The sequence below is a fragment of the Myotis davidii genome, unplaced genomic scaffold (genome assembly GCF_000327345.1).
Source record: "Myotis davidii unplaced genomic scaffold, ASM32734v1 scaffold18, whole genome shotgun sequence".
Classification (NCBI taxonomy): domain Eukaryota; kingdom Metazoa; phylum Chordata; class Mammalia; order Chiroptera; family Vespertilionidae; genus Myotis; species Myotis davidii.
Genome location: NW_006292696.1, coordinates 14,266,457 through 14,280,229, shown reverse-complemented (window position 1 = coordinate 14,280,229; position 13,773 = coordinate 14,266,457). Strand labels below are relative to the sequence as shown.

Here is a 13,773-nt window from a genome sequence, read left to right as displayed (position 1 = left end):
TTCACATTTGCCATCTTTACAGGTCCCGTGCTCAATGCAGCGGGGGTGGCACACGCGTTGGTCGCAAGCGGCGCCTGTCCAGCCCTCTTCACAGCGGCAGGCTCCCCCGATGCAGACGCCGTGAGTGCCACAGTCTACTGAGCACACTTCTGGAAGAAAAACAATGATTACAGCTCAACACCACCCTGGCGACACCCTCCGCGGGACGCCAGACCACGCACCTGGCCCGGGACCCTGGCGCCGGCCCCAAGGCCCAGCACTCTGTCACCGTGGGAGGCCTTTCTCTCTCCTGGCCGGGGACGAGTGCGTTGTTACGGATTCTGCAGAGCAGCGGTTCTCTGACCCAGCAGCCGCAGCACGGTCCCCTGGGAACCTGTGCCTCAGTTGGACCCGCTGAATGAGAAGCTGAGAGTGGGGCTCGGGAATCTGTTCTAACATGGCCTCCAGGTGGGCCTGATGCTCACCAGCGTGTGAGAACCGAGGCTACCTCAGGAGAGCCGGCGTGGCCATCCACTCTGGCGGAGTTCCCTGGGAGGTGCCCCCCTGAGAAGAGAACTGGGGATCCTGACTCCTTAGCCTGCTGGGTCATCGTCCCCCTTGAGAGCCTGCACTGATCCAAGGCCCATTGGGGACCACATGGTGACGTCATTCCTGCACCTGGTAGCAACGATGACCCTGGAGCTGTGCTGCATTTACACAGCCTCTTTCTCAAAGGAGCTCAAAGTCTTTTGTGCTTGGGGAGGAGACAGACAGACAGATAAGCACTCTCTGGCTTTCCAGACCTCTCACGCGAGGACAAGCACGTGCCGGACATTCATCCTCAGGACGGACCACTGAGGGGGGCGTGGCTCGTGGGGCCCAGGAGGGGAAATCAGACCACGGGGGAGGGTCACAGAGTGTGTCATCAGCACAGTGGGCTCCCCTCCCCTCATCCTTTGCAGGGTTTGGCCTGGACCACCAGCATCGGAGCTGAAGCCAGACTCAAGTGGTTTCCAAAACAGCCCATGTTAACTGACGCTTCTCTTTTGCTTTTGGCAATGAAATATTCATTTCTTTCCCACTCCGCATAGATTCACTTCCTGATTGCCTGGCAATCTGACAGCTGTCTCGCTACCGGAGGCAGGGGCGGGACCATGATCACTTGCTTGGATGGGCACTTGTCAGCGTGAGGGGAGCCCTTCCCAGGAAGGCTAGGGCTGGCTTGAACTGTTGAACCATTCCATTGTAAGGTCACTTGGGAGGTAAGACACACACTCTTAATTTTAGGAAAATAAAGTGTACAGCACAACTTCATTATCTGCCTGCCACGGGAGTACTGCGGAGTTTTATAGAAGGTTCTCGCTGCACCCGAGGGAGCCTCTTTTCTGTTTTATAGGATGTTCCATTCAGCTTGCCTGGGACTGAATTGTTCTGTTTGGCATTCTGGTACCCTTAGGGAGCACACATAAGGAAATTCATAATGCAAACGGAAGCATCCCTCCGGGGCCCCTCATCCCTTTGCAGGGATGGACCAACGGGGTACGAGAACCGATGCAGTGGCTTTTTTGTTTGTTTTGTTTCTCACTGACTTCATGACAGAGGAGAAGAGAGTTAAGAGACCAAAGTCCAGGGACCAAAGGCCCTATGTCCCCAGCTGAGCATGAGGAGTAGATGCCCATGCATTTGGGCTCATGGGAGGACACAGGACACACGTGTTGGGGAAAGTGAGCAGAAGACCTCGCGACTTACCAACGGAGCAGTCGGGACCCATCCAGTTGGGATCGCAGCTGCAGAGGCCCGTGTCAGGGAGGTAGGTGCCATGCCCGCTGCACTGGTCTGGGCACTGGACCCTTGCCAGCTCACAGTTTAGACCACCCCAGCCAGGGCTGCAAAGGCATTCTCCATTTACACAGACCCCATGGCTGGAGCAGGTGGGATCCAAGCAGTCAACTGGAAAAGACGAAGAGGAAAATATCATCACTCATGGGGATGGGCCACGAGACGCCAGATACCAGCTGAATGCACCAGTGGCTCACCAGTTCCTATCCCCCTGCAAGCAAATGGAACAGCCAGGTAATACTGACGTGGTCCCTTAAAGAATTCAAGACTTGTTATTTGTCAAAACACCAAATCTCACATTTGAAGAGAATGTGAGAGAAAAAAGGAACTTTCTCAGCAGAACTAGGATGAGTCAGGTATAGGGGCGTGCCATTCAACCTTGAAAACCTTGCATTTATAAACCTTGGTGCCTTAGCGGAACCTATCAGAGTTTCTAAGATGGAACATGAATATGTTGATACCTGTGTGTGTGGTATTGCCAAACCCAATTACCCCTCATTATTGGAGAGAAAAGTAGAGAGACTCATTCTAGCTTCACTCATACTTGACTTCAGAAGGTAACAAAAGCCTAAAAAGGAAGTCAATACAATTCATAAAAGATTGACTTTCTAAACTGTGTCACTTAGGCTAAGCCTAAAATGAGTTTTCATTTTCTGAGCCTACACCTATTGAAGGAGTTAGTAGATGTGCAGGATAGAAGAATTGAGGTCGGGTGTGGAAATAATCCAATGGGGTAACCTCCCCACAGAGAATCGTGAGTGGACTGGATGGGTGAATCTCAGCTGTGGCACCGACCTTCCACTAGACAGCCAATCAAACTACTTCATGGTTAGATTCTGTTGTTCTTGCCAATTTCATGGTCTGATTGTTTGGCCATCTCAATAATGAGAGTGGATATATATCCAGCGGGTCACCTGAAGATTATTATTCTGAAATCAACTCAAAGTGAGAAGAGGAGTGAGCTGCAAAGGCAATTCTTGAGGATGGACTGTGTGTATGCGATGCGACCCCAAACTTCAGACATCCAGCCAGCCAAGGGTGGTCAACTTAGAAGACCAGCTTCCTTGGGTATTCCTAGGGATTTGGAGAAGAGAGCTCTGCACACCACGGAGTCTGAATGGCAAATGGTGGATAGTCTCGCAGGGGGCCCTATGTTACTTTGTAGATCAGAAAAATAGGGAGGTCTCATCGCCTTATTTGACCAAAACATATCTTTCCTCCATTTTTAACAGCTTGGAAGCCAGGCCTGTTGGCCTAGATGAAAACATTTGCTTCTGCCATCACCTGGGGGGTGGGGCACACCTAGTTTGAGACCTCTTCCAATTTTCCTATTGAAGTGATTTGGACCACACGGATCGTGTCATTCCTTCCCTCCAGTGTGTGCATGCCATCTTGTGTTCAGATTCTCAGAGAAAATTTTCATTTTCTCTCCTTGCCCAACGCCAGGATTAAAACATGCAAGATTCTTGGCCTGGAAATCGTTCACCATGACACTGAGAGAGCAACCCCTTAGGGTCCCAGCTTTTCGTAGGACAGTGTCTTTTTTCTTTCTTATGGTAAACACTATAATGATGCATTTTCAAATGGTGTACATTAGCTCTAAATATGACATTATTCAGCTTATCCATGCCATGTGGACACCAGACTTGAGGAACATGGATTTGTTAGAAATCGCAATATTCTATGAAGTTTCCAAAGAGCACCCCTCCCTTGAGGCAAAAACAAGCATTTTCAGTGGTAAGAGGTGTTTCTCGGGATTCCATTAGGATATTCTCAGAAAGATACTATTTATGGAAATCAGTTTGCAACTATTTGAGCCATGGGGAAACAGAAGCTACCATTGTTCTGTTATTTATTTATTTATATTTTTTAAAAAATCAGGTATACATTCTCAGACAGGTGAATTTGAGTGATTTACTATTAGTTGAAGCTGTTCTGATGATGGTACTTGCTCTGGTTATAATCACTTTAATATTGAATTCATTGTCTTGGGGATTATAACTCCTGGTGAAATGAACCCTTTCTGATACCTTCGAATCTGCTCCATTCAGGATGTGGAGCACATCTGTACGTAAATGAATGAAAGGTTCGACTACACAGAAGACATTTACAAAGAGGCTGTGTAATGGCTTTGTTGTCTCTGCCTAGCACGTGCTAAGGGAATATAGTAGGTGTTCAATACACAATTGCTACATGGAAGAATGAATGACAGATGTTGCTATAAGCATTTGTTGTTAATGGGACAAATTTCCAGTGTGAAGACTCATAAGAAAAATGGTGTTAATGACTTCTTGCTTTGAAGAAGAATGCTGTGGAATTTGGGATCTGCAAAATATAAACTCATTCATTCAGAATCCTCGTTTTCCATATTCTTCTAGTAAAAGAAAATCCCTGAGTTCTAGTTTTTATTCTGACCCCACTTCTAACAGCAAAATCGAAATGTACACAAAAACACCTCATGTGCTATGTGCCTCCAAAATTATCCTTCATTTATAATTACCCACTTAAAAGGTTTGGGGAGGTGCCAAGAGCAAGGAGCTTTCAAAAAACTAAAAAACTATATCCCAATCTTTTTCTTAAAAGGATGAAATCAAAAGTAATATACAAAAAAATAAGTAAAATGACATATTTTCTTCCAGATAAATGAACTCACCCTTCTTTATCCTGAATTATGGTATGAAGGAAGGAAGAAAATCCACTGAGATTTATTAGCCAGGACTGGTATGTCATAAAAAGAACCATTTATTACATCTAGAAATATGAGCTAACCCTTTCTCTGGTCAGGATACCAGTAAATATGCCCCATGGTGCTATATAATTATAGCAGCTGATGGAATAACTAAGTGTGGACTTTAGAGGGGCAGTTTCACTATGAATTTTAAATTTGGTTCCAATTTCAGAAGAGGGTCTTGTGACCACATCCTTAGAGTCTTTAGCAGGCGGGAAGGACGATGGCATGTTACGAAGCTTTATAAATAGAAACAGTGTTATACTTAAAAGGGGGACAGTGGCCTTTACCAGCTAAGTACCATGTGCCTTCCACCACCAGCCGCCCCCCTCCCCCCTTCCCCGGGCAGCTGAGATCATTAGAACTCATTTAGTCTTGAGCCCTCTGTAGGTTTGACGAAAAAGGGTTGTGAATGCAAGTTCCATCCCCGAGGATAAAAAAGGAGGTCAAGGAGTTTCACAAACAATAAGTGCTATAAACCCCTGAAGAACCATGAATTACATTTATGAAGTTAAATGTCATTGAAAAATGACTCACCAGTGAAACTGACATGAAAACATGGCTGACATCAACTAACATGTCAATTCCTCACTCATCACCTTTCCACTCCCCCAGACATCATCGCATGAAACCTCACGAATATGTCTGTTCATTTTCTTGGGCAAATGTGTTAATAGTAAAACAATGTTTATGCAGCAAAAAATGGAGGATGGCAACTATTGATTTCATTGCCACGGCTGTTTCAGGTAAATTGTTTGAACGTTATGACTGTGATGAATATCAGAAATAAAAAAGCTAAATGGAAGAAAAAAAGTGCTGATCCGGACTTTCTGATTCCATTTCCCATTTTGAAAACAGCATATGAATCACTCGGTTCATTCTTTTTGGGGAGGAGAAATCAATAGATGAGATTTCATCCCTTTGTAATGATCCGAGTGGTTTCCTTGTTTTGTTGGATGGCTAATTCATTCTGGGCATTTAAGTAAGACTGGTCGGGAGAGTGGGGAAGTTGAGGAGTCACTTGCAATTCCACTCAGACAGATATGCACAATCTTTACTGGAGGGAAAAAATTCTAAGGTGGGCAATGTCATAGCTCTAGCACTTTCCTCTCCAGATGATGTATGCAAGAGGTGGCTTTAACCTTCTGGTCACATTATTGGTCTCTCCCCTGTTCTCAGTGAGTGCAGCTTTGCCTCCTGCGGTCCATTTATCTCTAGGAACTTTAACCTCTCAGGCAGGGTTATTAGATCAGTACTTCCTCCATCCCTACTCCCAATTTGGTTTTATGATGCAGACAGAGGGAGGCTACCTTTTATAACAGAGGGAAAAAGTATCTATCGAGTTGAACAAGTGAAGATCCGGAGGTCAGACTTCTGGGCCCCATTAAGGGCATTACCACTGATATATTAGGACGATCTTAGAAGATGTCATGGAAGCTGACTCCCTGTAGCCATAGATCTAAAAACGGTGAAATGGGAGATTTCACAGAGGGAGCATCTGGGTGTGTCTCTAAGGCTAAGCCACCGTCATTGCTTTGTGGTGAGGGCTTTCGTGGTTGGCTATTTTGTACAGAAGCCTGGAGATCCATAGGTTAATGGGATGGGACAACGGATTCACTTGCATCTGAGAACTTCAGAGCACCTGAGGTCCCTCAGGTGGGGACATCCTGGGTGGTCCCCTGGAAATCTTTAGCTGTTTCCCATGGAGTTGGCTGGGGACTTCACTTTCCCCCTTAGTTGTTGGGTCATCTGACAATTCTTTTTTTCCCCACTGGGATCAGGGGAGAAAAAATGGTGGTTTGAAATGTGCGGGGATGTTTCACTGGGAGATGGACTTAGAGAACGTGTGCTCAGCTGGAAGACAGCCACTAAACTGACTCAAAGGGAGGGGAGTAGGTGAGGGGCAGAGAAGACCTGTCTTCCACAACTTAAAAGTCCATGAGAGAAGCAATAGATGGACAACCAGAGATACCATGTTCTAGAAGGGCACACACAGAGCAGGGTGGCTGGAGGCAGCTGGACTGAGTTCCCTTGCCTTACAGGTACCACAGGGGGTCCCAACACCTTGGTACCGACTAACTCTTCTGAAAGAACTAAGCAGAGTCCCCAGGCCTGGTCAGAGTGGCTTCTGAGCACTTCAGAGAAGGGCTCTTTCTCCTGGTCTCTGTTCAAGTTATGTAGGACTGGAGTCGGTTTATGACACTCCCTGACTTTTACCCACAGTGCTCGAGGCCACTTCCCCGTGTGCCCCAGTGAGCTCTTGGTCAGTACCTGCCAGCCCTCCTGCCGCACACCCACCACTGTCCGCGCACCCTGTGATGGTAGGGAACCAGGAGGACTTCCCCTACAGGGTGATTCTAAGTGACAGGGACACCAATGGTCTTTCGGGCCTGACTGCTTTCTCGTGGTATTAGTTTTTCAGAGGTATTTGCACAGACATACACTAGTATATGGGTCTTAGGTTACCAGGAACAGTAACAACGAACAGCTTTGGGAAGACTGGAAGATTGGGTGTGGGGATTAAGGATTTTTCCTTCTTTTCCGGATAGGTTTAGGGAGTCCCAGTGCAGAGCTCTTTAAATAAAGCAAAAGAAAAGAGGGAGGAAGACAGGGGAAGCGGAAGGAAGAAAAGAGGCAGGAAGGGGAGGAGGAAAGACAGTGGGAAAGAGAAGACAGAAAGACAAAAGTAGAGGAAGCAATTTAAAGAGGGGGAAAAAAAGGAGAAAGCGAAAAGGAGCGAATTAACATGAAGAAAAATCACATATTCCTTCCAGAACCATTCCACAAGCCTTCTGTCTTCTACTACTTAAAAGTCCATCTAACTGTGCTGCATGCCTGAAACGAATACAAAGTAATCCTGAATGTAAAATATGATGGAAAAACAAAGCTTCAAGTTTTGTTTTATTAAATACCCCCTGAGGATATTTTTTCCATAGCTTTTTAGAGAGAGTGGAAGAGAGAGGGAAAAAACAGAGAAATATCAAATATCGATTGGTTGCCTCCTGCACATGCCCTGGGCCCAGGGCAGGGAGGAGCCCTGCAACTGAGGTACGTGCCCTTGACTGGAATGGAACCCGGGATCCTTCTGTCCGCGGGCCAACGCTCTATCCACTGAGCCAAACCGGCTAGGGCAAACTTCGAGTTCTTAGAAATAAAGAGGTTAATAAAGCTAAAGAGTTTGAAGTTTTCTGTGCGAGATGTTGAAGTTGCCTTTGCGGAGCGTGGAGCCTGGCACTGGGCTGGTGAGCCAAAGTCTGGACCTGCACATGCTGCTCCCCGCTGCCCCTCCAGCCCTGGCCCAGCCAGCCCGTCCCACGGAGCTCACCTTCCTCACAGTGCTCCCCTTTGTAGCCGGCGGAACAGACGCAGGTCCCATCAATGCAGGAGCCGTGGCCCCCGCAGGAGGGGTCGATGCACTGATTCATGGGCACATCGCACTCGGCGCCCTTCCAGCCGCTGTAGCACTGGCATGTCCCTTTGGAGTACTGTCCGTTCCCGCTGCACAGCACAGGGCAGGCGGCTGCAAAACCAGAGACAGAGCACCAGGTCATGGGGGCCAGCGCCTGAAGGGCCTGGTCGGTCTCAGGAGGCGGAGCCTGCCTGGCGTTTCAGCTGAGCTCGCCATGTCCCAGGCCAGGACGCAGGCCGGGGAAGTACAGAGGCGTCTTCAAATGATCAGTAACCATCACCACCACCAGCACCACCAGCACCGCAAAAATGCTACTGACAGCAGCAGTCACTGCCAATTCAATGCTTATTATGTGCCAGGCTGGGCGCAGAATGCTTTATGTGCAATTACTCTTACCATCATCCTTGTCATCATAATCCCTCTACAAGGCGGAAGCTAGACTCACAGGTTTGACAGGTGAGGCTCAGAGTCAGGTGGCCCAAGTCACCGAACCCAGGAGCGGGTTGGAAGCCAGGTTGGCTCGACTTGAAGCTGTGCCCCTCGCTAAGCTGTACGGACTCTCGTGCTGCTGTTGTTGGTTTGGGGGTTGGGAACCCGCTTTGCTGATTCTTCCCCCCACCCCCCACCCCCCCAGATTAGTTGATTCCTATTGCTATTATGTTCCCTAGAAAGGAAGGGGGATGGGCTACAGATGTGCCACCATCTCTCTACGCCTCAGTCTCCTTGTCTAGATCATGAAGAAATAACTGCAGCTATCTCCAAGTTGGTGGAGTGTAATCAAGTATAAGGATGAGTGTGCCTGGCCTATTACAGAACCCAGAAAGAGGAGGGCAGGCGGGAGCTGTGGTGTCGTGAGCAGTTCCTGTCTCAGCCGGGACCCTCTGCATCTGTTGATGGGAAGAAAGCTGAAAGCCAGCAGGGACTGTCTGGTAGGAGATTTCCCAGTTTTCACCCGTTTGGCCTCAGTTGTACCAATTCTGCCCTTGTAGAGATGGAGAGTGGGATTGCAGTGGTCGCCTTCAGGCTTTGAACTTCTCACCTCCGGATTGGTTTATAAAGAATCTAAATTTCCAACCTGGTTTCTCCGTGAGTCTAGGACACGGCTCTGGGCTACGGACCTGGCATTCAGAGACCTTCAGAAATGACCGACAGAGATGTCGTACTCTGTCCTGGTTTCCCTGGGATTTGCAATGCAAAGGGTCCAAGAATTCAACATGTGCTGAATGTCTCCCCATCCCACAAAGCGATTGTACATCTGATCAGATCACTCCCTAGTCAACGGCCCCGCCCGCCCTATCAACCCTCTTACTGTCATGTTTCTGTTTGGGTTTTACAGTAATTAGCTTTCCTCTGCGTGTGTCTGATTTCTCAAAGACATCGTAAACTGCGCGAAGACAGGACCTGGTTTATCGCGGCTGATTTCCTCCTGGTGCTGCACTCATCAACGTTGACTTGATTAAGGAAATCTTCCTCCTATGTTCTGATAATCAGGGATTCCCACGTGGGAAGGTTATGGGCAGGCACCGCATAGCCATAAATGAAAGATGTGGACAGACCAATGTCTGCCGCGAACCCCTTCCCTTTTTCTGGGGAACTGACCGAAAACAAAAACATCTGAGCAGCTGACATATGACCGAAGGTATATTCCACCGAGAGGTGGAAGAGGATCAAAAAAAAAGGAGCAAATAATTATTGTCTTTATTCCTTGATAAAAGCCAGTTCGGATTATTGTCTTTATTCCTATTGAAATGGTTTCTCTTCTGCATTCACTCTAAGCGGTGAAAAAAACTAGGATTGTCTAGAAAGTAAGAATGGATTTTATTTAAAATCAGGTGTCTAGGAAATCAAATTTAAAAGGTGACCTACTTAAATTACTCAGGGAAAAAAAAAAAAAAGGAGGATAGGCAGGTCAGAGAGTTCTCCCCAGTCTAAATGCAGCCTTCCTTCAGTATGTTTGCAGCATGCTCACCGGGAGTGTGGTAAAAAATGCAAAACACTTGATGTTCTCTGGAAAGTGGGGCACTCGGTGGCTCGGCTGATGGCACGTTAAAAAGCAGAAGGCGGGTCAAAGAGGAGTGAAGCTCTCTAGTAATCCATTGCCATCAGGGCGGAGAGTGCAAATACCAGATGAGCGCCCCCTAGTGGTCACTCAGTTGACCTGCATGGAGAGGGCCTTGAGTAACATTCATTCTCAGACATTACCGTATGGAAGGCTCAGCCCAGACCTCTTTTCAGAGGCTGGATGTGAAATGGAAACCCCCTGTAGTAATAACTCTTCTCACACTTTTACTATCATGAAGTCCATATGATTTTTTAAATATCAGGTTACAGGACAGACAATTCTGACTTAACACCTTGCCCAATAATAATATGGAATAGAAGTGGCAAGAGCAAGGGTTTGGGTGCTAGAAAGAACTGGGTACAAGACCTAGCCCATCACTTACTGAGGGATTTTGGCAAGATTACTGCACTTCTCTGAGACCCAATTTCCCCTTAAAAACATCGTCACTCAGAGTTGATGAAGTGGTAAGTGAGATCGTGTGCTCAAGGACTCAAAACAGTAGCTGTCACCTGGTTTGCCATGAACGAGTGTTTCCTCATGAATTTCAACCCGTTTTTCCAAATGGAATTCAAGGGTTAATAGTATGAAAAATGTCGTAGTTCTCAAGTGTGTGTGCACCCCCACACCCATCACCACAGAAGAGCATCAGAGAGCTCTCATCTGTTCCTTCCCCAGTCTTCCCTGGCTGTGGGCAGTAGGCGGTTCCGGAATCACGTGCAGAGTGTTTTATGTCCCCCACCACTCTCTCTTCTTCCTAAAGACTTTCAGGAGAACATCGTGCATTCGAGCTTCTACTTAAAATTAATTAGAATGTTTGTACAAAGTGACTATTCCTGTTTCACTAAATCTGGTAAATGGAAGCTCTAAGGCTCCTGTAGAAGACAAATAAATTACCATTGTCACTGACGACTGACAAGTTAACAGGCCAATGACAAAAAAAATGACACAATTTAGATCCACCTCAATGGTGTAAAGCTCATTTTACTGATCAAGCTAGAGATTACTTTCCTTCCACCAAAGTTCTTTGTAAGGGATGGGATGAGTTATCAGTGTTATTTACTTGGTGGGAAGTAACAGGACAAGCCGCTCGTGTCTGCAGTTTTAAGTAAGGAAGGTCTTGTCTACTTGGAGTTGCAGGAGAGAGAATATCCGAAGAAAAGTAGCAATGGTTGAAGAGGCTTAAATCACACAGGCAGAGGGAATTTCAAATAATGTCTCTTCTAAAAATGGCTTGAAATCTGATTGAAAACCCATTTGGAAAAGAGACTTGAAAATATTTGAACCTAGTACACCAGCTAAATTGTCAAAATAGCACTAACAATTGGTTGCCTTGCATCCCAGTTAGTGAATAATATTCATGAATAACCTAATAGGTGTTAGTAGCTGGGTTAGGTGGGAGGGAAAAATGAGGAGAAATGAAGATGCAGTGATTCTCCTGAAGCAATTGAGGATGTAATGTTTGGGTCACGGAGGTGATGCAAACGGAGTTCAGTGTCATTGAAGCCAAAACCGTGTCCCACTGTCTTTCCAGACTGGACCTCGCTGGGCGCTGAGCAAAATGGTGTTAGTAAAGCGAGACTCACTTTTTGCGAGGCTCCTGCTATTGGCAACCCATTTGGTAGACAATCAAGTTGACCTCTACTGTATGCTACACTCAAAATTAATTCCAGATACATTAAAGATGTAACTAGAAAAAAACCCTACAGAACTATTAGAAAAAAATATTAAAGCTAATTTTATTTTCTTGGGAAGGGGGATATGTAAGGAAGACATACATTCTAGAAACTAAGAAGGAAAAGGAGAAAGATCAGAGCTGATTATATGAATTTTAAATCTTCTGTATGACGAAGAACCAAAATTAAGAGATGAACGACGCCGGGAAGAAATACATTTTAATGCATTTTACAGAATAAAGTTTGATATCTGAAATACACAAAGGGTGTTTTCTAATCAATAAAAAGGCAGAGGAATGAAAACCTGGGTAGAGGACATATAAACATAAAAAGCCAATAAAAGTATGAAAAGACATGCAGTTTCATTAGGAATTAAGTATAGATAAAAATAATAATGAGAGAGAATCCTTGGCTTATCAGATTGGAAAAAAAAGGAAACAGCTGAAAGATGGATAAGCCCAGGGCTGTCTTGGCCGAGGGAATTGCTCTGTGAAACACAGCTGGTGGGGGCACAGTTTGCCACCGTCTGGATAGCTCCCTGGCTCAATGCACCCCAGAGAGAAGCCTGTTGACCTCAGTGCCTCGGTTTTCCCTCCCTCTTAAATGGGCACAGCAGTAAAAGACTTCTTGTGTAGGAAGAGTGAAGAAGTTAGAAAGCAGAACTAAGGAATGATGATGCAACTACAAATGCGAAGATCACCAGCCATTCTGATCACGATGGGCACCTCCGACCCGAATGGCCCCCCCACTCGGACACTCAGACACTCTAGCGTCTCCCCCATCTCTAGCTGGTCTCAGCGGGGGCAAGATCCAGCAGGACCCCGTGAAGAGAGGAAAGCAAAGGGCGCCTCTGACAGACAGGGGCAGAGCGCAGGTGCACCGGCTTCCTCGCTCCTGTTGTGTCAAATGGCACATTAATAAGCGGGAAAGCGACTCAGGAAAGAATTTCTAGAAGGACAAAAACCTCATCAGGTGTGTCAGATGTATGACAGTCAGGAGCCACGTGGGGAAAGAAGCACATGCTGACTTAAGCGTGAAAGTATAGACGCTTTAATTAATCCGGGGTGAATTTAATTGCTTTAGTTAAGTGGAAATCGGGTTAAAAATGATGCAGAGCATGCTGGGGTGTGTTAAAAACATGACATATGAGTTGGATGAATCGATAAATTAAAAGTGCACAGATGTTTTAATTAAACCCAGGGAAGTTAACGAAGATCGCAAGAGACTTTTAAGCCTATGATTAATTCAATTCATTTAAAATACCTGTAGAGATATGGGGACGCCTCCATTTCGAGAGTTATAAAAGTTCTCAATCGATAAGTGCTTAAGCGGTTTTTAAAAAAGTCTTAAGGTGTTTTTCCTTGTGTGTGTGCGCGCGCACGTGTGACTGAACCGCATTAATTACATAATGAATATTTAAATTCTTTAGCGCATACAGTAAGCTTTTCCTGTAGCTCCAGTCCAGGCTGAAGTAGCTTTTCATTCCTATTGCAATTCAAGCATCGAGATGAGTTTGCAAATTATTGGTGTCCACACACGTGGAAGTTTCCGGAAGACATAGAGGGTCTGTTTATTCACTGCTGTCAGGCTACCCGAATTTTTTTTTTTTACTTCTCACCTGAGGATATGTTTATTGATTTTAGAGAGAGAGGAAGAGAGAGGGAAACATCGATGGGGATCTACCCACAGCCTTTTGGTGTACGGGAAGATGCTACCACAGCTGAGCCACCCTGCCAGGGCCCCCTTCGCTTTTCCCCAGCGGTGTGATGACAGACACTATGCTCAGCCTTGATTTTTCAATCTTTCAAATGGGATGAGAATCCTGGGATTCCCACCCCACAGTGTTTTTCTGAGGATGAAATGAAGTAATGTCTGTCCAGTACTACGCACCGTGCTTGGCACACAGTGAGCAATCTATAGATAAGAGTCTACAGATAAGATTTTGCTATCAGTGTTGTTATTAGGGGGAAATTGTTCAACTCAGCCCATTTAAAGAGACAGGACAGGACGGAGCACCCTCTTTCCCATCAACCGTTCAGCCGGCCTCCTCTCTAAGGACCCCTTTACTTCCCACACAGGTTTT

General features: G+C 46.2%; 1 protein-coding gene across 1 annotated transcript in view; it reads right to left on the bottom strand.

The window, feature by feature from the left end:
• Positions 1-13,773, bottom strand: part of TENM2 (teneurin transmembrane protein 2) — a 910,242-nt gene that overhangs the window by 125,847 nt on the left and 770,622 nt on the right. Inside the window, exons 10-12 of the mRNA XM_006766332.2 lie at positions 7,872-8,066; positions 1,729-1,929; positions 1-149 (exon numbers count right to left, since the gene is read on the bottom strand). The exon at positions 1-149 is cut by the window's left edge and continues 26 nt beyond it. Of these exons, the coding sequence (XP_006766395.1) occupies positions 1-149; positions 1,729-1,929; positions 7,872-8,066 (545 nt within the window). The remainder of the gene's footprint in view (positions 150-1,728; positions 1,930-7,871; positions 8,067-13,773) is intronic.